Source organism: Gopherus evgoodei, chromosome 7 (genome assembly GCF_007399415.2).
Source record: "Gopherus evgoodei ecotype Sinaloan lineage chromosome 7, rGopEvg1_v1.p, whole genome shotgun sequence".
NCBI classification, from domain to species: Eukaryota; Metazoa; Chordata; order Testudines; family Testudinidae; genus Gopherus; species Gopherus evgoodei.
The window spans coordinates 38,356,750-38,381,041 of NC_044328.1; the positions used below are offsets into that span (position 1 = coordinate 38,356,750).

The window sequence follows — 24,292 nt, forward strand, 5'->3', positions numbered from 1 at the left end:
CCAAAGTTTGTACATCACTTGGGCATGTGCATACTTGACTGCTTGTACGTTAATGCAAGGGGTGGTGCACGACAGGTAGATAACTCAATGTGCCATGCACTGCCATCCATCACAATGTCTTTGGGGAAATTTTTGCTACGTATTGTGAAAAATAGAAATGACTTCCCCAGGGATCTTTTGGAGCATGGACTCAAGTTATCAGCATGCAACTTTCTCCATCCCATACTGCTACACATATACCATAATTTTGTGCCATTTTTTGAAAATCTCACAAATCTGCATGAAATTTTTTGGTGCCCACTATCTCTGACAGAAGCCTGGAGTCCATTCAGCTTTGCACTGCCCTCATGAACATTGCAAATATTGGATGAATGATTCTCCTGTATTTGCAGACACACAGGAAGTACTACAACAATGGGGACATGACAATATCTTCAAAGACAGTTTGCAAAGGGAAATAGCAAAAAATGATTCAAAGTTGTTGGTGTTCATTGAGCAACTGCAGATGATGGAGTGCTGCTTCTGGCCCGAAGAAATGGGCACTGACTAGTGGGATTGTCTCAGAATGGAGTGATGAGCGGTGGCTGCAGAACTTTTGGATGTGAAAGGCCACATTCCTGGATCTGTGTGCTGAGTTCACACCAGCCCTTCAGCTCAGGAACACCCTAACGAGAGCTGCATTGGCAGTGGAAAAGCAAGTGGTGATCACATTCTGGAAGTCTGCAATGCCAGATTGCTATTGGCCAGTGGGAAATCATTTTGGAGCTGGAAAATTCATACTAGGGACTGTTATCATGCAAACATGCAGCATCATTAATTGTCTCCTGCCACACATAACTGTGACTCTTGGCAGTGTTACTTGAGGGCATTCTGTGCCCAAAAAATTAAAATTCTGCACACAATATTTTAAAATTCTGCAAATTGTATTTGTCAAATAAATGTGGATGTTCCAGCATGGCATTGAGGAGCACAGGCCACTGGCTGCACAGAGGTGAGACATCACTGTTCAGCCCCCCTAACCCCCTAGGACATGGACTCAGCAGTGAGGCTGCATCCAACCCTGACACAGTGCAATGATGGGGCCTGCCCCAGAAACACCCCAGGTCCCTGCCCATCCATGTCAGCTGCACCAGGTAGGCTCAACAAGCCAGGATCCAAGTGTGGAGGGGCTTATTGTAGGGGGATCTAAGTGTGGGTTAAGAGGGTTCTGTGTGGGGCAGTTTGGGTGAAGGCAGCTCAATTGGGGATCTGGGTACAGAGGGGCTTGTAAGAGGGTTCTGGGTGCAATAATAATGGGACTCTGCTGGCAGGTCCAGGTGAAGGTGGTTGGGTCTCAGCATGGGGGATAGAGCTCAGCAGGGGGGTCTGTACGTGTAGGGCTCAATAGTGGGTCCAGATACTGGGGAAGTGGTGCTCAGTGGGGTGGGGATCCAAGAGCAACTGATTGGGGCTGGGTGGGGTGAGGATCTGGGTATGGGTGGTTCATCAGGATGATCTAGGTGCTGGGGGAGTGGGGCTCATTGGAGAGGTTCTGAATGCAGGGGGATGGGGCTCGGCAGGATGATCTGGATAGGAGGGAGTCTGGACGCAGGGGGGTTGGGCAGATTGGGGAGTAGCTCCCTGTACAGGGATCCTTCCCCCTGCAGCTGAGGAGTGATGGGCACAGGAAGTGTGGGTGTGGGTGTCTGCAGAGCTTCCTGAAGCCAGGGGAGAAGTCTGGGGGTAGGTCTGACCCGGCGCCAGATGCCGTGTAGGGGAAGAGGAAATCCTTTTCTGCCTAGTCCAGCCTGGCACGTGGTAGGAGCCCACCTTACCACAGAGTACATCAACAGAACAGGCTGTTTTTCTATGGTTATACAAGCAGGTGTGGATCACCAAAGATACTTCACTGATATCACTGTGGGCTGGCCAGGGAAGGTGTATGATGCTAATTTCTTTGCTCTGAGTAAACTGACAATCAAGTTAAATTATTCAAAACCACGTAGCAATTTACAGTGTGGATAAATATTAACCAAGCACTAGGTTAAAACCAACATGCTGATTTCATATATGACCACAATTAAATCTGAACTCTCTGGCACCCAGAGAGTCACTTAGATAGCAATGGAAAGGCAAATGTGTAAGATATTGTTCCATGATCACTTAACAAATGAGGAGATCGGAAGGCACAGAGGCAACTGATATAGTGCGGGCGATGTACAATGCAAAGCAGAAATGAGTGGGTCATGTTGTTCACAGGCAAAAGAATAGGTTAGTGGACAACCTGCAGCCTGACAGGGTAATCTGCTGGTGAGCCACCAGACAGTTTGTTTACATTTGCATGGCTGCCCACGGGTCCCAGTGTCCACGGTTTGCCATTCCTGGCCAATGGGAGCTGCAGGAAGCAGCAGCCAGCATGTCCCTGTGGCACTTCCCGCTGCTCCCATTGGCCAGGAACAGTGAATCACAAATGCAAATGTAAACAAACTGTCTGGCAGCCTGCCATCAGATTACCCTAACGGGCCACATGTGGCCCACAGGCTGCAGGTTGCCCACTGCTGCAATAGGTGAACAACCTGCATCAGTGACTGGATACCTAGAGACCACAAGTGATCACTGGGCAGACCGAAAATGAGCTGGGCTGGTCCCATGACAAAATTCTTTGGCCAGAAATGGAAAGAATGTGCTTGCAACACAACAAATGGTGCGGCATCGACTTGCGTTCATGGAGGAACAGATGAGGACAAGTCAGACAAAGGCGGACAAATCTTAACTCACATCTCCAGAGTTGAAAGTTTAGTTTAAGACTCTGCAATGTGGCTTTCACATACAAACTTCTATTCCTGAACTAAAACACCAATGACCTACCTCTCCACACCATCCTACCCAAACTACACAAAATGAAGGAAGAAGGCATTTTTGGCACAAAAATCAGCTCATCCACAGACATGAAAATTCAAGGAAGCAGACACTTGATAAAGGAATCCAAAACGCCTTCCCAGAAAAATGTAAGACCCCACAAGTCTAGAATCCAGTCCTGCAGAACTGCCAGGCTGCTTATAGTTCTATTCCATCAACCAACAACAGCTGTGACCAGTTTGTGAACCATGTGGACATAGACCCATGGAAAGTCCCACCTCAAAGGGGATGACAAGCAGCAGCCTTGTGGCTCCTGACTGCCTTCACATCTTATATAAATCTAACAGGCATTCCAGGAAGTGTCCAGGCAACAGCATGGAACTTCTGTAGCAGCAATCGATATTTCTTTTCCCTGCTCCTGAACTCCTGGCTTCAACCTTGGCTTGAGCTGGACTTCGCCTCCTGACCCAGAGCCTGAAACCTGACTACAAACTCCTCCACTACTAGCCTCAGATTTGCCCCTGCTCTGATCTGAGTCCCCATTGCCCTTGTTGGGATCCTGACAATATAATTGCATCAGACAAGTTGTGACTAGTAGCAAAATAAACAGCAGTTCTTATTAAGAATCTCTCATATAATACTTCATTAGTGGATCTTTAAGCACTTTACAAATAGGAACATCATTATTGCCACCCTTTACAGATTGGAAAAGAAAGAGAGAAAGATGAGGTAAAGTTAAATGATCAAGTTCTCACAGCCAGTCACTGGCAGAATAAGGACTAAATATTGTAAAAGACGCACAAAATAAGCTATTTTCTTTTGTAAGGCCGTGCCTTTATGCAGCAGAAATTGAAATATAAGTAGTGTGCAGCATCAGCACTTAATGCATAAGAATGGTTAATAAAATTACAATTTATGCGACCTTAAATTGAAATGTGATGGTGTCATTTTTTCAAACCATTCCATTAAGTATTTATTCCAGCCTTTTGGGGATCATAAAGAATTAAATGTTTACTCATTTATGAAGTATTCTCAGATCTATTCCTGTAAGTAATAAATCTATGAGCAAGCACATAACTGTGTAATTGCATGCAATTGCAAAGCAATTACAATAGTGATACACTGTACATTTTAAATAGGAACAAGTTACTGCTACAAAAAGGCAACAGCTTTACATAAACTGAAAGTGAGGATAGGACAAACTACAAGGAAAATAAAGATATTGCTTTTGTGCTCCTGCATCCTACTGGAAGACCTCTAAAGGTTACTGAGGTATTGTATAAGAGAGAAAACGATGTTATCGACTGCAAAGTTTTACTCTTACCTTTACTCTCACAGTGACAGTAGCAAGTCCTGGAGGCATAGTTCCTCTGATATCAAAGGCTTCCACTAGAAAGGTAAAGGTTGCCTCTGTTCCAGAGAATGACTCATAATCCAAGGATTTTAAAAGTGATAATTCTCCTGTGAACTTGTTCAATGAAAAAAACGGCAGTGCTTCCTGGGTTCGTATTCGATAGGTAACATTTGAACCAAGGTCAATATCCTTTGCCTATAGCAAAAGAGAATTTACTTGAAAACTAAAAAACTGAAGAGTCACAAGGAAAAACACCAGCTCACAATTTTTACAGGACATATATTTGATTTATTTGATATTACTAAGAACATTTGCTTTCTTTGGTGCAATTCATATTTGTTTTTTCATAATTTTAATAGTTAATTTTAACAAGATATATTTTCAGTAGGCTTGAGGAAACAAACTTTTTTCAAAACCAACTCTGCTAGTCAACAGATGCTGCTTTTAAGATATGTTCTACTTGCCTAATTAAGAGATTTGGATTAAAATTTTGGAAGGACATTTGAACTCTTTGGGGCTAAAAGAAACTGGCAATATCAATATAGTAGAACCTCACTGGAGAATGCAAATGTATTTTAGTAATGTAATTGACATTTAGAAAAATCTCACATTGTAAAGTATTTCAATAGTACTCTACTTATGTTCTGATTTTCCATCATTGCTTTTATTATTTAGTAGAAATGTAATTTCTATATGTCTAATATTTTTCACTTGCCTGTCCTATGCCAAATGTCCCATTTTCACAAAGAGAAAAAGGCTTTAAGGAGGTTTGGGTATCAGTTCTCCACCCACCTTTTTAATCTCTTATTTTGGTTTTAATGGCAACCAGTTAGATGAGAACAGCCTCACACAATAAGATTAACAAAACATTTTCTTTGACCCAAAGTGCCTTACCTCTATTCGCAGAAAGACTGTGCCAGGTGGTAGGTTTTCTGGAACACAGACAGTGTAGGAGGCATTAGTGAACATAGGGCTGTTGTCATCAATATCCAGAACTTTGATTGCCAGAGTTAATGTTGAACGGCGGGGGTCCACAGCTCCATCTGTTGCTTCAACAGTAAGTTCATAATAGTCTCTTATTTCTCTGTTCAGTTTAACTGCTGTGTAAATGCTACCATTTGATGTGATGCGGAAAATATTTTTGAAGTTTACCAAGCTGTAATGTACTTGGCCATTTACTGCAGCATCTGGGTCTGTAGCCTAAAAGAAAAGAAAAAGCCATATTGTTTTTAAATACTTTTGAAAGATATGTGTAGTAGATTCAGACATGATCAGTGAGCCTTTTATTCGACTTTCTAATATAAAAGAATCCAAAGGACATTGAAGTCAATGGAAGTCTTTCCATTGACTTTAGTGGTTTATGGATGAGGCTTCAAGTTTCCACTTACACCTGACATGAAAAATGTCATATTGTTACTTTCTGTATAGTATTTATTTAGTTTATGAAAACTGTTAGAATAAGTATGGAAGGGATTACGTTGGAAAGTGAGGAAGCTTAGATTTGCCCATGTATATTATATCAAAGCTTGTGATTGTTGTTAAAACTTTGCTCATTGGGTCTGATGACTTCTTAATTCTTTTGAACAATACATGTAACAGGTCTTGTTTCACTAGTCACAATGAGTTATTTACAATCAATATATTACATAAAGATCTAAATTTAGCACCTCTTGTCCTCTTCAACCTACATCTGAGCAAAAAATGTTACGGTTGAAAAATAATTATTTTTGAATACTATTCCTTAGATGCAGCTTTGCAAAATCATGGCATTTACCAGCCTTGGCAAAAATTCTGTTAACTTGTAGCAGACAATATTGATGATATGTTTGACCATGGTATAGTATAATTAAACACAAAAAATACACTTTAAAAGGTATTTAAGTTATAGCATTAATCAAAAGAGAACGGAAGCGCATATCTAAGTTGCCACTGTGCCTTTAACTCAGCCCCTCTTTACCTAGTTGTTGCTACAACCACAAGACAATGTGTGCATTGCATTGCAAGTCTCTGACTTCAGTTACTGTTAAGGGAATTCATATGCTCAAACTGAGGAAAGAGTGTATCAGCCAGACTCTTCCCCCATGCTTGCAACCCCTTGAAGTAGTCCACTGGAGCAATGGGGCCATTATGGCTTAGGATTTTCCCAGCTGAGAATTCCTCCAATATGGAGGAGCCCCAATTTGATGTAGAACTGGAATAGCCACATCCTATGCAACCCATCTTCAAGCACCAAGTGTAGAGACATAGCAGGATATTGCTGTGTTGTCATGATCTCTGATGGACATAACAGCTCTTAATGGCAATGTACAGAATGCTCTTAACTATACCAAATACTGGGCCAATGGAAAATTGACCTCTGGATCAGAGCCTCTGAGATTTCCCTGCCTTAGCAATGCCCAGTAGCACAACTAAGAATCTGGGTCTATGTCTTATGAGATGCTCAATCTGAAGAAAAGTATTCAAGAGCCCATTTCTGCTCCTACTAAAAATCAATAGGAAAACTCCAATTTCATTACAAGCGTCATAGAATCCAGGCTGCATACAAGAAATGAATAATGGTGTGTTTAGTGAGGTAACTTATGTATTTTAATTTATTGTTACAATTCTTACTATTTTAGTAATTTTAAACACTTTCTCCTTGATGCATCATTTCATTTTTATAGTTTATTTACTAGTTATGTTCTTTAAACTTTATTGGTATTTACATGACCAAGACAGTAACATTGTCATGAAAGGTTTATTCTATATTTGCTGATAGCATTATTTGCAAGCATGTTTTTGTGCATTTCCTTGGCATCATCTCACAAATGTTTAAATATCTTTGAGGTAATTTAAAATAGGATTTAGGATGACTCAGACCATAAAATCCCTAGTGTGCTACGTTACTGATTTTAGCACTCAAAAGAGTTCTTACAGTTACACTGAAGGCTGTGAATAATTTTCATTCACATGGTAAACTGAAATCTAGAGAAAATAAAAAAATTGTACCAGTTTTTAAATGTTGGGTCTGCAAACTTTGCTAGATACATTTTTCTAAGTTAGGAATTTCAGCATACTATACAGGAGATATAGATGAATATTCAGGAGAAAGCTACAGAACAAACAATTATCAATGAGTGAAATTAAAGTATTTAGTGACTTAGTCCAGATAAGCACCACAAATTCCAGATACTTCAAAATTTATCTAAATTACTCTGAAAAATTGCCCTGGAGTGGAATGCAACATAGAATTGGGCATTTTAATTCCAAACAGGCCCATAACACTATTCCATGAGACTGAGTTTGGCTTCTCTTTTTAAACTTTATACTTCCACTTCCATCTTCACAAGCAAAGAAGTGAACAAACATGAAAAAAATACTTTAAAATAGTAATCCTACGTTTGAGATTATTTGATTTAGTTCAAGTTTTGGGTAACATTATTTTACTCATACTAGCGCATACAACCCATACACATGATATTCTAAATATTAGCAAAATAAACTTATCTACATATAAGTGGTGTCCATTTTATTTTTTATTAGAGGGCATGCAACTCAGATAATCATCTCATACTAACTGCCAGGGTCTTAACATAGTTTGAGTGTTGACCTGTTCCTTTTCCTCCCTTTTAATTAAATGAAGTCATGGTGAATAAGGTCATGTAAGGTAAGTGTATTTTGTGAGCAAGGTAGCTTCATTTGTTTACATTTATAAATGAACCTACAGATGTTGAGGAAAATAACAAAACATCAAAATTGCTGATTATCAGCACTACTATCAGGAAGTTTTCATGAATGTTTAATATCCTACCAAAGTGTTCAGTGTGAGACACTATAATGAAACAATTTATCTTGCTAGAAATCAATTAAAAGTTAATTAAAGTGGTTAATGAGAAAAAGCACACATTTGCCCCCTTGTACTACATCAATTCAATAAGCAGTAGTGGCTGCAACATTACAATGATCTATCTATAGTTAACACATCTTTGTAATCAGCGTCTTACTACCTGCATCTGATCTGTGTCTACTTAGCTTGCAAGTGCTTCTACTCCCATGTACATAATTTGGTTTTGTGAAGAAAAATCTCAGTGGATGAGACACTGGGGAACTACCAGAAAAGGTGATGACATCAGCTAGTTGATGAGAAAACTAAAACTTAGAAATGCAAAATAAATTAAAAAATCTGTTTTGGGATAAGTAAGCATATAGGAAATACAGACTACGGTATTGGGATTTTAGCTGAGATAGTAGCAGCAAGCTGTATTTCCATAGTCTTAATCCATGTCAGATGTGTGTGAGGCTGTGGCATGTGCCCAAATGGCTTTAGTTTAAACCAGAGCCACATGATAGCAATTAAACAGCTGCTAACTGGATTACAGTCAGCCCTCATTAAGGTAACAATAGTAATCTGGAAAAAGATTTATTACTGTAGAAAATTAAACTACTAAATTTAACTGTGTAAAGTTTCAGAGGGGTAGCCGTGTTAGTCTGGATCTGTAAAAGCAGTAAAGAATCCTGTGGCACCTTATAGACTAACAGATGTTTTGGAGCATGAGCTTTCGTGGGTGAATACCCACTTCTTCAGATGCATGTGGTGGAAATTTCCAGGGGCAGGTATATATATGCTAGCAAGCAAGCTAGAGATAACGAGGTCAGTTCAATCAGGGAGGATGAGGCCCTGTTCTAGCAGTTGAGGTGTGAAAACCAAGAGAGGAGAAACTGGTTCTGTAGTTGGCAAGCCATTCACAGTCTTTGTTTAATCCTGAGCTGATGGTGTCAAATTTGCAGATGAACTGAAGCTCAGCAGTTTCTCTTTGAAGTCTGGTCCTGACGTTTTTTTGCTGCAGGATGGCCACCTTAAGGTCTGCAATAGTGTGGCCAGGGAGGTTGAAGTGCTCTCCTACAGGTTTTTGTATATTGCCATTCCTAATGTCTGATTTGTGTCCATTTATCCTTTTCCGTAGAGATTGTCCAGTTTGGCCGATGTACATAGCAGAGGGGCATTGCTGGCATATGATGGCGTATATTACATTGGTGGATGTGCAGGTGAATGAACCAGTGATGGTGTGGCACTGAGGTACAACCGCATCTGCTCTAACTCCTCAGACAGAGACCAACACCTACAAAATCTCCACCAAGCATTCTCAAAACTACAATACCCGCACAAGGAAATAAGGAAACAGATCAACAGAGCCAGATGTGTACCCAGAAGCCTCCTACTGCAAGACAAACCCAAGAAAGAAACCAACAGGACTCCACTGGCCATCACATACAGCCCCCAGCTAAAACCCCTCCAACGCATCATCAAGGATCTACAACCCATCCTGGACAATGATCCCACACTTTCACAGGCCTTGGGTGGCAGGCCAGTCCTTGCCCACAGACAACCTGCCAACCTGAAATATATTCTCACCAGTAACTGCACACCGCACCATAATAACTCTAGCTCAGGAACCAATCCATGCAACAAACCTCGATGCCAACTCTGCCCACATAACTACACCAGCGACACCATCACAGGACCCAACCAGATCAGCCACACCATCACTGGTTCATTCACCTGCACATCCACCAATGTAATATACGCCATCATATGCCAGCAATGCCCCTCTGCTACGTACATCGGCCAAACTGGACAATCTCTACGGAAAAGGATAAATGGACACAAATCAGACATTAGGAATGGCAATATACAAAAACCTGTAGGAGAGCACTTCAACCTCCCTGGCCACACTATTGCAGACCTTAAGGTGGCCATCCTGCAGCAAAAAAACGTCAGGACCAGACTTCAAAGAGAAACTGCTGAGCTTCAGTTCATCTGCAAATTTGACACCATCAGCTCAGGATTAAACAAAGACTGTGAATGGCTTGCCAACTACAGAACCAGTTTCTCCTCTCTTGGTTTTCACACCTCAACTGCTAGAACAGGGCCTCATCCTCCCTGATTGAACTGACCTCGTTATCTCTAGCTTGCTTGCTAGCATATATATACCTGCCCCTGGAAATTTCCACCACATGCATCTGAAGAAGTGGGTATTCACCCACGAAAGCTCATGCTCCAAAACGTCTGTTAGTCTATAAGGTGCCACAGGATTCTTTGCTGCTTGTGTAAAGTTTATTTCTCTTTCTAACAAGGAAATAACATTTTCGAAAGATTACTATATTTTAATGGAGCTCACTTTAAATGACAGCCCAAAATCTTAATATTTGGACCCTGTTTCCTGAGAGCCGTGAATGCTCATTTTATTAAATCAGTTGTGTATGTCTCTGGATATATACCTATTTTACAAGTTTCATGAGACTATCAATGCTTTGTCCTGATTATTATCTCGTTTATAGCAGCATGCAAATAATCAGAAGTTCTGTGAAAGAAGTCACTGCAGTTGCACCTATGTAAAATTGGTTAGAGATCAAAACAGGTCCAGTATTAATTTATCATAGTCTTTCTGTGCATTGCTACATACTAGTTTAACAGTCCAAGCTTAAAAAAAATGTTCTAAGAAAATCCTGAAATAGTTCCCCTAATAAAAATTACATATACTTTGTCTAGTAAAATTCCCAGTCTATTGATTTTATTATCCATATAAAAGATACAAAACCAACTTCATCCAAAATTCATTGACTGAAGTCAATGGATGTAAGCCAGGGATAAATACAGACCATCAACACTGCTGCTGTATTCTAAATATTATCCAATAACTGGGGAGGGATTATGTGCTGCTCCTCATAGAGGAGAAGCACACACAGGTGGAGCCCTGGAGCGAGAAAGAGAGGAGTCCTGGGATTCTGGGCTGGTGCATAAATAAAAGTAGCTCAAAGCTCTTCTGACAGTTGCTCATCCTGCGCTGCCTAGGGGTAGCACTGCAACCTGGAGGTGCTCAGAATGGCCATAACTTCTTATCTCATGACCCTGTCCCCTACACTGGTGTTTGCAAGAGGTCCTGTGTGAGGTAGCCTACAGATGTCTTCTGGACTGCCTGTGCTAGGGAAATTCTCCCCTGGACAGGTAAGAGGTTTTATATCAGTGTATAGGGGTTGTAGAGGGAAGGAGAATCCCTCCTCTGTTCCCTCTCGCTTTTTAATAAATAAATAAATACATAAATTAAATGCCTTGTGTTATCCATGTTGAATCCAGGGTCCTAATTTATAATACACTATACAGTTAGTGAGACATCAGTTAAATTATTTGGTGTATAAAAATATGTGTTAACACACTTATGTACAAATATACACCACTGATCATTGAAAGGAGCATTGTAATCTCATAAGTAGAAAAATAAAAAAAAATACTGAAGCTATTTATCTGTGATAACAGCCCTCAGATAAATGGTTTGACAAACTGATACTAAGCAATGATAAAGCAAGTTTAAGCAAGTAACTAGGATATGCATCTAAATGTTTGGACCAGATCCATATCTGCTGTAAATTGCCATAGTTCTAATTTACATCAGCTGAGGGTCTGGTCGTATAGACTTTAGGTATGCAAAGGTGGGTGAAGCTAACAATTAAAACAACAGTAGGATAATGTGCCAAGGTTCACAGGTCTTTTGGCATTTCCTTGATGTCTGCCACACCTTCCCACAATGATGTCACTAGAAGGAAGCCTTGCTGAGACTGAACACAGTATGTTTGTCTGTCTTGTGACCCTGGATGTCCTGTGGCTGTGCAGCTTTGATCCAGAGCTCTGACCCCAACAACCTGCTAGCAGCCCAAAAGCCTCACCCTGACTTTGCTCAACCTGGTTACTCCTTGCAGGCTGACCTAGTGCCCTTCCAGCCCTGAACTCGCCCCCAAATCATCCTATTGCAGGGACCAGTCGCTCTCCTGGACATTTACAGAGACAGTAAAATTCTTCAACCTGTTAACTTTCCAGAAGCACACACTCTATTGAACTTACACAGCACTGTGATTTATAATGAATGCAGAGCAAGTTTATTAACAAAAGAGCATGGATTAAGTGATACTAAGTAAAATAAAAAGGCAGAGATGGTTACAAAAGCAAATAAAAGTGAAAATATTAATCTAAAACCCTAAAACTTAATCTAGCAAGATACAGTCTTAGTTCAAGATCATTTTTCTCTCACCCACAATCTCCTTTCTAGCTTTTACTGACCAGTCTGGTCAGGACCTGGCACCAATACCAGGCACCAAAAAAAAATTGCTTGCTTTCTTTGTCTTCTAACGTGAACGATGAAAGATGGAATCTCTCTCTGTTCCTTATATCCCCAAAGGGGTTGCTTTAGTCTTATAAAGCAAGCAGGAAGGTTTCTTGGGGATTTAATCTCCTGTCTCTCTCTGAGGTGCAATAGTCTTATTAATATTGTCTTTCAAGTTCAGGATCAGGATAACCACTGCTGGTTTACCCTGATGGCTTTGTTTATTACTACTATGTAAACTGAAATAAACCCACATTCCTTTGTCTAGGAAAGACCTATTTATCACCTTTACCTAAGCTGGGCTGTCTGATCTTTACCAAGTTCTAATAATATCATAGAGAGGGAATTCATAACTTCACATAATGACAGGTTTCAGAGTAGCAGCTGTGTTAGTCTGTATCCGCAAAAAGAACAGGAGTATTGTGGCACCTTAGATACTAACAAATTTATCTGAGCATAAGCTTTTGTGGGCTACAGCCCACTTCATCGGATGCATAGACTGAGGGTATGGCTACTCTTGAAATTTCAAAGCTCTCCCAGCGCTGTATGTAAACCACATCCCTTACGGGTGTAGCTTGCAGCACTGGGAGCTGCGCTCCCAGTGCTGCAGCACTGATTACACTGGCGCTTTACAGCGCTATATCTTGTAGCGCTCAGGGAGGTGTTTTTTCAAACCCCTGAGTGCGAAAGTTACAGCGCTGTAAAGTGCCAGTGTAGCCATGGCCTGAAACATATAGCAAGAAGCTATTTATACATACAGAGAACGTGAAAAGGTGGAAGTAGCCACACCAACTGTAAGAAGCCAATCAACCGAGATGAGCTATCATCAGCAGGAGAAAAAAAAACTTTTGAAGTGACAATTGAGATGACCCAAAAAGGTGTGAGGATACTTAACAAGGGGAAATAGATTCAATTAGTGTAATGACCCAACCATTCCCAGTCTCTGTTTAAACCTAAGTTAATTGTATCTAATTTGGATATTAATTCAAGTTCTGCAGTCTCTATTTGGAGTCTGTTTTTGAAGTTTTTTTGTTGTAAAATAACCACCATTTACAATTGTGTCAATAACTATGTTCACTGGCAAGGAATTAACTCAAATTAAAATAGGACCACAAATCCAAATCTCATTATTGTTAACTCTTATAACATGTGGAGTCAAGTGATTGTGAGAATCTCAGCTTTCTTGTAAAAAGATGCACAATTTTCACTCCAATGGCTGCGACTAATAGCCTAAAAATGTGACTACAGTGTACTTTAAAGTCTTAGAAACCAGAAGACAAACCAAAAGAATTCCAAATTATTATTTTTAAAAGTCTCATGATTTTAAATCATTCCTGTGATTTTTTGCAACTTGATTGATGATTTTGGCAGGGGTAATACTTTAGTCTAGGTACAACAAAAATGGCCTGGGGTTTTGGATTCAGTTCCAAGCCATGGTTAACAGGAAGCTGCATGAGGCACTAGACACCTGTATATCTTTAGTGATATGGATCCATTGGTTTTCCAGCTACTTTGCACTGCAGGGGAGACCCTAAAAGCAGCTAGAGAAGGGGACAAGAATTGACATGATCTACTGAGATATAGATTTCTAAACAAATATATATCTGAATTCAGTCATCCTTTACTTACAAACTTTTATATATAATCCTTTATAGATATAGCTTAACATTTTGAGAGCTAAAGTCAAGTATGAATTATGAGAATCAGTCTTATTAATGAAAATAACTATCCTAACAGAGTACTTTCCATAGTAAATACCACTTAGCATACGAATGCATAGTTATGTGATACTACATTTCAGACAATCAAAATTGGTTTTGTCACAAAAAAACTGTGGCAAAATATAAATTTAGCAAATCACTTGGTCTTGTTTAGTTAACATTTTGTAACTACTGAGATAATTAACCATTTTTAACGATGAAAACAAAGTTTCACAGATTTTCTTAAAGAATCATATTTTGGGCATATACAACATTATATTTATATCAAAATTGTTTTGAACAGAGTCTAAGAACAGTTCAGGGCATTATAATCTGTAGAAAAGCAATTCAAAAACTCTAATCTGTGAAGCACTCGATGGTACTGGCTGTTCTTTTTTGCAGCTATTACATCACAGTAAGACGGATAAGAATTTATTAATATTTTCCCCTAATTTCACATACATACTTGTTTAGTTACCACAAGAAGTTTTATGATCACAAAAGTGGGGGGGTACACAATCACAAACAGGAAGCAGGGAACAAGTTTATACCACAATTTCTCTATTAACATGTGGTCCCATTCTATAAAAAAAGTTTTAAAAATCCTGCTGTGAATTGAGTCAGTACTGCGGGCATTTGCCATTGTCTTGCAAATTCCTGCTAGTTTGGTCACAATAAGTTTAATAGGACTAATTATTTCCAAATGCTTAGCCACTTCATCCTTAGTATGCAGTTACTAGGGTATGGGTACACTTACAGTTGTACAGCGCTGGGAGTTACAGCTGTCTTCGTACAGCTGTGTAAGGAAAGCGCTGCAGTGTGGCCACACTGACAGCTACCAGCACTGCAGTGTGGCCACATTTGCAGCATTTGCAGCGCTGTTGGGAGTGGTGCATTGTGGGCAGCTATCCCAGCGTTGAAGTGGCTGCAACGTGCTTTTCAAAACAGGAAGGTAGGGTGGAGTGTGACAGGGAGCGTGGGGGAGACAGAGAGAGTGGATTTTTGGAACTGACACTGTTCTCAGCTCCCTGCCTTGCAACTTCTAAGGACTGGAAGATACACAGCACCAATCTTCAATCATTTTAAAAGTTTCGAGCCCTTCCCCCACCCCTCTCTTATTCACTAAATGCAAATTATGCACTCCTAAATAGCCTTCAGACCACATAAGCAGCTGCTCAACACGGACTCCCCTCTCTCCTCAAGCAAACAGCTGTGGACATTCCAAAGCAATTCCCCTGCCTCCGCTCACTCGCTGGAGCAAAGAGCAGCTGTGTTTGTTTTTTAGATAAGTAGCTCCAGGGAGCTCGGAGTTCAGCCATTCTTCCGGTTTGTTGTGGACAGGAATTCTGGGATACTTCCTAATACCTTGGAGGCCAATAAGAGCGCTTTTGGTGGCCACACTTGATAAGCAGCACTGCATCACCAGTGCTGCAATCGTTACACCCCAAGCAGACCAGGTGTACAGCCAGCGCTGCAGCCAGGGAGTTGCAGCACTGGATGTGCCTTGCAGGTGTGGACAGTTACTAAGTTGCAGCGCTGTAAACCCTCCACCAGCGCTGCAACTCTCCAGTGTAGCCAAGCCCCTAGTTGTGAAGAAATCTTTATTAGGTAATTAGGTTTGGCAGGAAGCATCATCTCAGAGGAGTAAGGCCAGCATTTTATTTATGAATTCATTTAGCCTATGATCTTCACTTTCCATGTGAATATTTACATTTATCTGTTAAGTACTGACCCCAAATTCCTAAATACAATATTTCATCTATTTGATTCATTATTAAGAGGTGAAACTTTTGGAAACATAATGTCTAGCTGGTTGTCACCAACATACTGGACTACCAAATGAGAATCAGATACAACTAACTATTCTAACATTAATAGTGAATTGCTTTATTTTTTTTAGTAGGTGTTTTTAAAGATAGCAGTTAGGAAATGTCATCGTATCTAGCAGAGATCCAGAGACGAATTTTAAATACAGAATGTTTTGTCTATGCCATACTGCATAATCTTCACGGTGAAGTTCTTCCTTTATGTTCCACTAGTACCGATTTTAGAATAAGAAAGTAAGAAAGAATGTGACAGTTAGGACATAGCTATAGGCACATAGTGAAATGTTTTAATAAAATAAGTACAAGAATAGTATTTAGACTCTATTTCTCAGACACCAGTGTGTTGTGAAATCAGAAGTTCCCTGAATATATTGATGAGAGTAAATTACTTTCTATCCATTAATACTCTCTTTATATTTGAAATTTATATACATAGTCTACTAATCTACAAACAAGATTGAAATTTCAATGTTTCACAATTTATAACTAAACTACCTGTCATAAATGGTATGCCCTACAGCTGCCACTTTGCTCCATCTAACCACAACCCCAATTATAATGCATCTCCTCACTCTCCCATTCCCTCACCCTCACAGAGCTCTGATTAGGGGAAAGCAAAGTAGCACTTCAAGATGCTGTGGAGCAGTGCTGCCCTGAAGTTGGGTGCTAGTGTAACCCACACACCTCCCGGGTGGGGCATTCTGTCCCATCTACTGGCACTGAGACATGAGAGAGAGAAAGAGAGAGAGAGAGATCTGTTCCACAGACTTAACTAACAGCCAGTTGGCTTTTAGCTCATGTGATAGAGGCTCATGCACTAATCTCCAGACGTTCAATCCCACTTGCCAACAACTGGGGTCTGTCAGCATTACACTATTTATGGGGATGGAGGACGGAAGATCAAATGCCCCCACCTACAAAGCTTTCCCATCCAGCATCAGGATCACTAGAGTCCCTCTACTCAGCACCTGATCCACCACTATTCAAACCTCTCCCAAAGTCCATTGTGACCGGTCATAAATATAAAGGGAAGGGTAACAACCTTCTTGTATACAGTATTATAAAATCCCTTCTGGCCAGAAGCATCAAGTCATCTTACCTGTAAAGGGTTAAGAAGCTCAACTACCTGGGTGGCACCTGACCCAAAGGAACAATAAGGGGACAAGATACTTTCAAATGGTGGGGGGAAGGCTTTGTTCTGTCTGTTCCATGCGGCTTTGACCGGAGCAAGATCAAAGAAGCAAGAAATCCAACTCCTATAGAGCTAGTAAGTATTTAGCAAGGAAATGCATTAGATTTACTTTTATTTTGGCTTGTGAATTTTCTCTGTGCTGAGAGGGAGGATATTCCTGGTTTTCTTTTTGTAACTTTAAAGATTTGCCCACAGGGAAACCCTCTGTGTTTTGAATTTGATTGCCTGTGAGATTATCTTCCATTCTAATCTTACAGAGGTACTCCTTTCACCTTTTTTCTTTAATTAAAATTCTTCTTTTAAGAACCAGATTGATTTTTCATTGTTTTAAGATCCCAGAGTTTGGGGCTGTCTTCACCTGTACCAACTGGTGAGGATATATTCTCAAGCCTCCCAAGGAAAGAAGGGGTAGGGGCTTGGGGGATTATTCTCAAGTCTGCCCAGGAAAAGGGCGTGGGGGCTTGGGGAGATATTTCGGGAAGGTAGGGCTCCAAGTGGTCCTCCCTAAATGTTTGTTTAAATCACTTGGTGGTGGCAGCATTACCTAACCCAAGGTACGAGGAAGGATTTGTGCCTTGGGGAGTTTTTAATCTAAGATGGTATAAATAAGATTAGGGGATCTTTCATGCAGGTCCCCACATCTGTACCCTAGAGTTGAGAGTGGGGAGGGAACCCTGACATGACCATAAATGTCCTTTGAGATTTTGGTGGATACTGATAAAAAACCATGGATGGATTCTGCAGGCTCTGGTGAAAGAAATACTGAGCATCACAGCTCTACATCATTTTGAGGTTTGTCTCTCTAGAATTTAACTCTCCCTTCTCATATTCTTATTCATAGTAGTTAAAGGTCAATGTATTAAGCAAATGTAAAATATCCACACACGAACTTACAAAACTGAAGAGCAGATATATACTGCTAAATCTAACTGTGGCCTAACATAACGGATTTTTTTTGTGTAAAGGGCAAGGTTATATGCAAGCCTGAATTAATTTTTCTTTAAAGTCAGAACATCTGCATGAATATAAATTAGACTTTAAAAATATTAAATATATGATCCCTTGCTGAACAGCTTCATCTCATCAACGACTGTGACAAGGAAAACAGAGATGACACACATGCTGCTGGCACTCTAATCTAATAATGTTCATTGAGAAGTATAACAAGTAAGTTATTTTGAAGACTCTGTGGTAGCTGCTACTTTCTGATTCCTGTGATCACTCATTTGTGTCTTAATACAGTGAAGATAACTCAGATACAGATTCATAGATTCATAGATTCTAGGGTCAGACTGGACCAATGTGATCATCTAGTCCGACCCCCTGCACAAAGCAGGCCACAGAACCCTACCCATCCACTTCTATAACAAACCTCTAACCTACGCCTGAGTTATTGAAGTCTTCAAATTGTGGTTTGAAGACCTCAAGCTGCAGAGAATCCACCAGCAAGTGACCCGTGCCCCATGCTGCAGGGGAAGGCGTAAAACCTCCAGGGCCTCTGCCAATCTGCCCTGGAGGAAAATTGCTTCCCGACCCCAAATATGGCGATCAGCTAAACCCTGAGCATGTGGGCAAGACTCACCAGCCAGCACTCAGAAAAGAATTCTCTGCAGTATCTCAGATCCCATCCCATCCAACATCCCATCACCAACCACTGGGCATACTTATCTGGCGATAATCAAAGATCAATTGCCAAAATTTGGCTCTCCCATCATACCATACCTCCCATAAACTTATCAAGCGTAATCTTAAAGCCAGATATGTCTTTTGCCCCCACTACTCCCTTTGGAAGGCTGTTCCAGAACTTCACTCCTCTAATGGTTAGAAACCTTCGTCTAATTTCAAGTCTAAACTTCCTAGTGTCCAGTTTATACCCATTCGTTCTTGTATCTACATTGGTACTAAGCTTAAATAATTCTTCTCCCTCTCTAATATTAATCCCTCTGATATATTTATAAAGAGCAAGCATATCCCCCCTCAGCCTTCTTTTGGCTAGACTAAACAAGCCAAGCTCTTTGAGTCTCCTTTCATATGACAGGTTTTCCATTCCTCGGATCATCATAGTAGCCCGTCTCTGAACCTGTTCCAGTTTGAATTCATCCTTCTTAAACATGGGAGACCAGAACTGCACACAGTATTCCAGTTGGGGTCTCACCAGCGCCTTATATAACGGTACTAACACCTCCTTATCTTTGCTGGAAATACCTCGCCAGATGCATCCTAAAACCACATTAGCTTTTTTCACGTATCACATTGGCGGCTCATAGTCATCCTGTGATCTACCAATACCCCAAGGCCCTTCTCCTCCTCTATTGCTTCCAACTGATGCATCCCCAATCTATATCTAAAGTTCTTATTCTTAATCCCTAAGTGCATGACCTTGCACTTTTCACTATTAAATTTCATCCTATTACTATTACTCCAGTTTACAAGGTCGTCCAGATCTTCCTGTATGATATCCCAGTCCTTCTCCGTGTTAGCAATACCCCCCAGCTTTGTGTCATCTGCGAACTTTATTAGCACATTCCCGCTTTTTGTGCCAAGGTCAGTAATAAAAAGGTTAAATAAGATCGGTCCCAGAACCAATCCTTGAGGAACTCCACTAGTAACCTCCTTCCAGCCTGACAGTTCACCCTTCAGTATGACCCGTTGTAGTCTCCCCTTTAACCAGCTCCTTATCCACCTTTCAATTCTCATATTGATCCCCATCTTTTCCTATTTGACTAATAATTGCGCATGTAAACCCGTGTCAAATGCCTTACTGAAATCGAGGTAAATTAGGTCTACCGCATTTCCTTTGTCTAAATAATCTGTCACCTTCCCAAAGAAGGAGATCAGGTTGGTTTGGCACGATCTACCTTTAGTAAAACCATGTTGTACTTTGTCCCAATTACCATTGACCTCAATGTCCTTAACTACTTTCTCCTTCAAAATTTTTTCCAAGACCTTACATACTACAGATGTCAAACTAACAGGCCTATAGTTACTCGGATCACTCTTTCTCCCTTTCTTAAAGATAGGAACTACGTTAGCAATTCTCCAGTCGTACGGTACAACCCCTGAGTTTACCAATTCATTAAAAATTCTCACTAACAGGCTTGCAATTTCATGCGCCAGTTCCTTTAATATTCTGGGATGAAGACTATCCGGGCATTCCGATTTTGTCCCATTAAGCTGTTCAAGTATGGCTTCTACCTCAGATGTGGTAATATCCACCTCCATATTCACATTCCCATTTATCATCCTTCCATTACCCCTAAGCTCCCCATTAGCCTTATTAAAGACTGAGGCAAAGTACTTATTTAGATATTGGGCCATGCCTAGGTTATCCTTAACCTCCTTTCCATCCTCAGTGTGTAGCGGTCCCACTTCTTCTTTCTTTGTTTTCTTCTTATTTATATAGCTATAGAACCTTTTACTATTGGTTTTAATTCCCTTTGCAAGGTTCAACTCTACTTGGCTTTTAGCCTTTCTCACTTTATCCCTACATGTTCTGACCTCACCAAGATAGCTTTCCTTGCTAATCCCACCCTTCTTCCACTCCTTGTAGGCTTTCTGCTTTTTCTTAATCACCTCTCTGAGATGCTTGCTCATCCAGTTTGGTCTACAGCTCCTGCCTATGGTTTTTTTCCCCTTTCTTGGGATGCAGGATTCCGATAGTTTCTGCAGCTGCGACTTAAAGTAATTCCAGGCCTCTTCCGCATTTAGATCCACAAGTTCTTCAGTCCAATCCACTTCCCTAACTAATTTCCTTAATTCTTTAAAGTTAGCCCTTTTGAAATAAAAAACCCTAGTCCCAGAACTATTTTTGTTTATCCTTCCATCAAGTTTGAACTGAATTAGCTCATGATCACTTGAATCAAGGTTGTCCCCTACAACCATTTCTTCTATGAGGTCTTCGCTGCTCACCAAAACCAAATCTAAAATGGCATCCCCTCTTGTCGGTTCTTCAACTACTTGGTGAAGGAATCCATCAGCTATCACATCCAGAAAAATCTGAGCCCTACTATTCTTGCTAGCACTTGTACTCCAGTCTATATCTGGGAAGTTAAAGTCTCCCATGATCACACATTTCCCATTAGTGTTTACTTCCTTAAAAACGTTAAAGAGGTCTCTATCTATAACCAAATCAGATCCCGGCGGTCTGTAGCACACCCCAAGCACTATCTCAGGGGAGGCTCTAGTAGCTTTCTTTCCCAGTGTGATTTTTGCCCAGACAGACTCTGTCATGTCCATTCCATCACTTCTTATTTCTTTACAGTTAACCTCCTCATTGATGTACAATGCTACTCCACCACCTTTGCCTTTATTTCTATCTTTCCTAAACAGCACATAACCTTCGATACCTGTACTCCAGTCATGACTACTATTCCACCACGTTTCTGTTATCCCTATAATATCTGGTTTCACTTCCTGCATCACTAGCTCTAGTTCCTCCATTTTGTTCCCTAGGCTCCTCGCATTAGTGTACAGACATCTTAATTTTTGCCGTTTGGCTTCACTCACATTCTGTACCCTGTTAGGCACAGACATTCTACCACCAACATCACCTGTTAGTCTGTTATCTACACTACCCTTCCTCCTTATGCCAATTCTTCTGTCCACAGCTGTATCCCCTCTTACTTTGTTTACTTCCCTCTCAAGGTTAAATTCCGGTGTGGAGATCTCCCGAACATCTCCCAACCATCTCCCCCAAATTTCTAGTTTAAAGCTCTCTTAATCAGGTCGGCGAGTCTCCATCCTAGAAGTCTATTTCCCTCCTTGCTCAGGTGAAGTCCATCCCAAGAGAACAGTCTTCTGTCCGTAAATGCTTCCCAATGGCCGTACATCCCAAAGCCCTCCTTATAGCACCACTGCCTGAGCCATCTGTTGATCACCATAATCTTGTCATACCTTTGTTGCCCTTCTCTAGAAACCGGCAGAATCCCATTGAAGATCACCTGAGCCTCGATTTCCTTAAGCGTCTTCCCCAGTCTGGCATAGTCTCCCTTGATACATTCCAGAGAGTATCTAGCCGTATCATTCGTTCCCACATGAAGGACAATCAACGGATTCTTCCTCTCTCCTGCTAGTATCCTTTTCAGCCTCAGGTCCACATCCTGTATCTTAGTACCCGGCATACAGCACACCCTTCTGTTCTCCCGATCAGCTCTAGTCACAGGCCTGTCTATTCTTCTCAGTAAGGAATCTCCAATCACATAGACCTGCCTTTTCCTGGTGACAGTGCGCTTCTCCGGTCTATCTCCCGCACCCACCGGCTGCAAGTCCTCTCGATTCCTACTCCCCCTTGCAATCCTCCTGGGGCTCATATTTGGTGTTGTCTTCATTGATTCCTTCCCTCCTCTTGCAGGACTATCAGCTCTTCTCTTTTTCCTTGCCCTCTCTCCTTCAGCGACCACCTGCTGTGCCCCTTCTTCATTTTCCAACTCTGCAAACCTGTTTCTGAGTTCTATTTCTCCTTCCCTGGCCCGTCTTTTTCTCTGCCTGGTTCTCTTAGTCACATGCTTCCATCGTCCACTTTCCTCCCCCAGCAGTCTCTCCTCTGAATTCTTTGGTCCTGCTTCCATCTGCACATCTGAGCTTATCCCTTCAGCCCCCTCGTGTCTGTCCTCCATTGTCTGCTCAAATCCCCTTCTGAACTCAACCAGAGTTTGCACCTGCATCTCCAGTCCTCGGATCTTCTCTTCCATCAGCTCTATCAGGCGGCACTTCATGCAGACAAAGCTCTTTTCAGGCGCCCCCTCCAGCATCATGTACATGCCACAGCTTCCACATCCAGTCATCCTCATTGCGTCTTTCACTGCTGCCTCTGTATCAGTCATGGCCTTCCCACCTGCCGCCTGGTAGTCAACACAACACAAGCCCCCAGCAGGCACCAGACCACCACCCTATCCCTTGACTTGCTTGTCGGTTCCTCTGTCTTAGTCTCCCCTGCAAACTCCCACTGAAACTCCCCTATTTAAAACTCTGTTTGCTGGCTCCTGTGCTGCTGCAGCTGTCTGTGCTGCTGCCTGACTGGCTGGCTACTTATATAGGACCCCTAATCAGGTAAGCCCTGCCCCCTAATCAGGGCTCCGCTGCTCTCCCAGCACACTGCCCCTAGCAGCCTCCACACACACAAACAATACAATCCACAAACTACAAACTACACACTACACAAACCTGCTCCTCCAACAGAACTCCCACTGAAACTCCCCTGTTTACAGCTCCGTTTGCTGGCTCCTGTGCATAAGGCCTAGAACTAAAATCAAATCACTACCTACCAGCTCACTTACAGAAAACATATGCAATGCTATGTACATTCTATGACTCTTCACTCCATCTACTGTAGCAGGATTCTGCTCTAGAATCCAATCTTTTATCTATGTTTCAACCATGTTTCAAGAGTCTAGTCTTCAATGTTTGTAAAGAAAGCCTTATGAATGTTAATCAACTGTAAACCAAAGAAGTATCTTCCAGAGTTTTCAAACAGCCTGAAAACAGCTCTGATATGTATGAACAGTGCAATTCACCTTAACAGATGTTAACTCTGAAACATAGTGATAATAATTGAAATTTCAGCATTGTTAATTATTTCACTATTGATCTTTTATCAGAAACCTCTACATCATGCTAACAATCATGGTGGTTTAGCGGTGGTAACTAATTATATCTGGCTTCATCCTGTGCCCATTGCATTGTAAAGCTCCTGTTGTATTCAACGGGACAGGATAAGGCATACAGATTCTGAGATAAAGTCTAACATGCTGCTGAAAATACTTTACTCATACAGAAATTACAATCTACAGGACCTGTCTAAATGCAAGGGCCCATCTTTGAAGAGTTGATCACAGGATCAAGGCCTAAATTTGATTCTTCTGAATTATGTAATGGAGAAAACCTCTGTAATTTCTGACCATCTTTTATTATAGGATTACAGGACTGATTATAGGACTGTAATATATACAAAGGATAAATAATAATTTGAGCAAATAAAGGAATAATGTATGTTATTCTTTTTCATATTTAATCAATATTTTAACTTGAATGTGCCAGGGAATTTCCAGTATGTAACAGAATTCAATACCAAACTGAAACAGAAATCAGATGCTTTGTTGCAGGGTATACGTGATTTAAATATACAGAATTATTACAGTGCACTTAATGGGTTGGTTATATGTTCTAAAATACATGAAATAAAACAGGCCATTGAAGTAGCACATGATAATTCATTGATCTGCCACTTTTTTAGGGAAATCTCTTATTGA

The 24,292-nt window shown here is 41.0% G+C and overlaps 1 protein-coding gene across 5 annotated transcripts in view; it reads right to left on the reverse strand.

The window, feature by feature from the left end:
* The window catches only part of PCDH15 (protocadherin related 15), a 1,497,017-nt gene that overhangs the window by 242,028 nt on the left and 1,230,697 nt on the right, over positions 1 to 24,292 (reverse strand). For all 5 annotated transcript variants that reach the window (XM_030569599.1, XM_030569597.1, XM_030569596.1 and 2 more), the window contains 2 exons: positions 5,087 to 5,392; positions 4,163 to 4,387 (listed from right to left, as the gene is read on the reverse strand). In XM_030569599.1, coding sequence (XP_030425459.1) covers positions 4,163 to 4,387; positions 5,087 to 5,392 — 531 coding nt within the window. The remainder of the gene's footprint in view (positions 1 to 4,162; positions 4,388 to 5,086; positions 5,393 to 24,292) is intronic.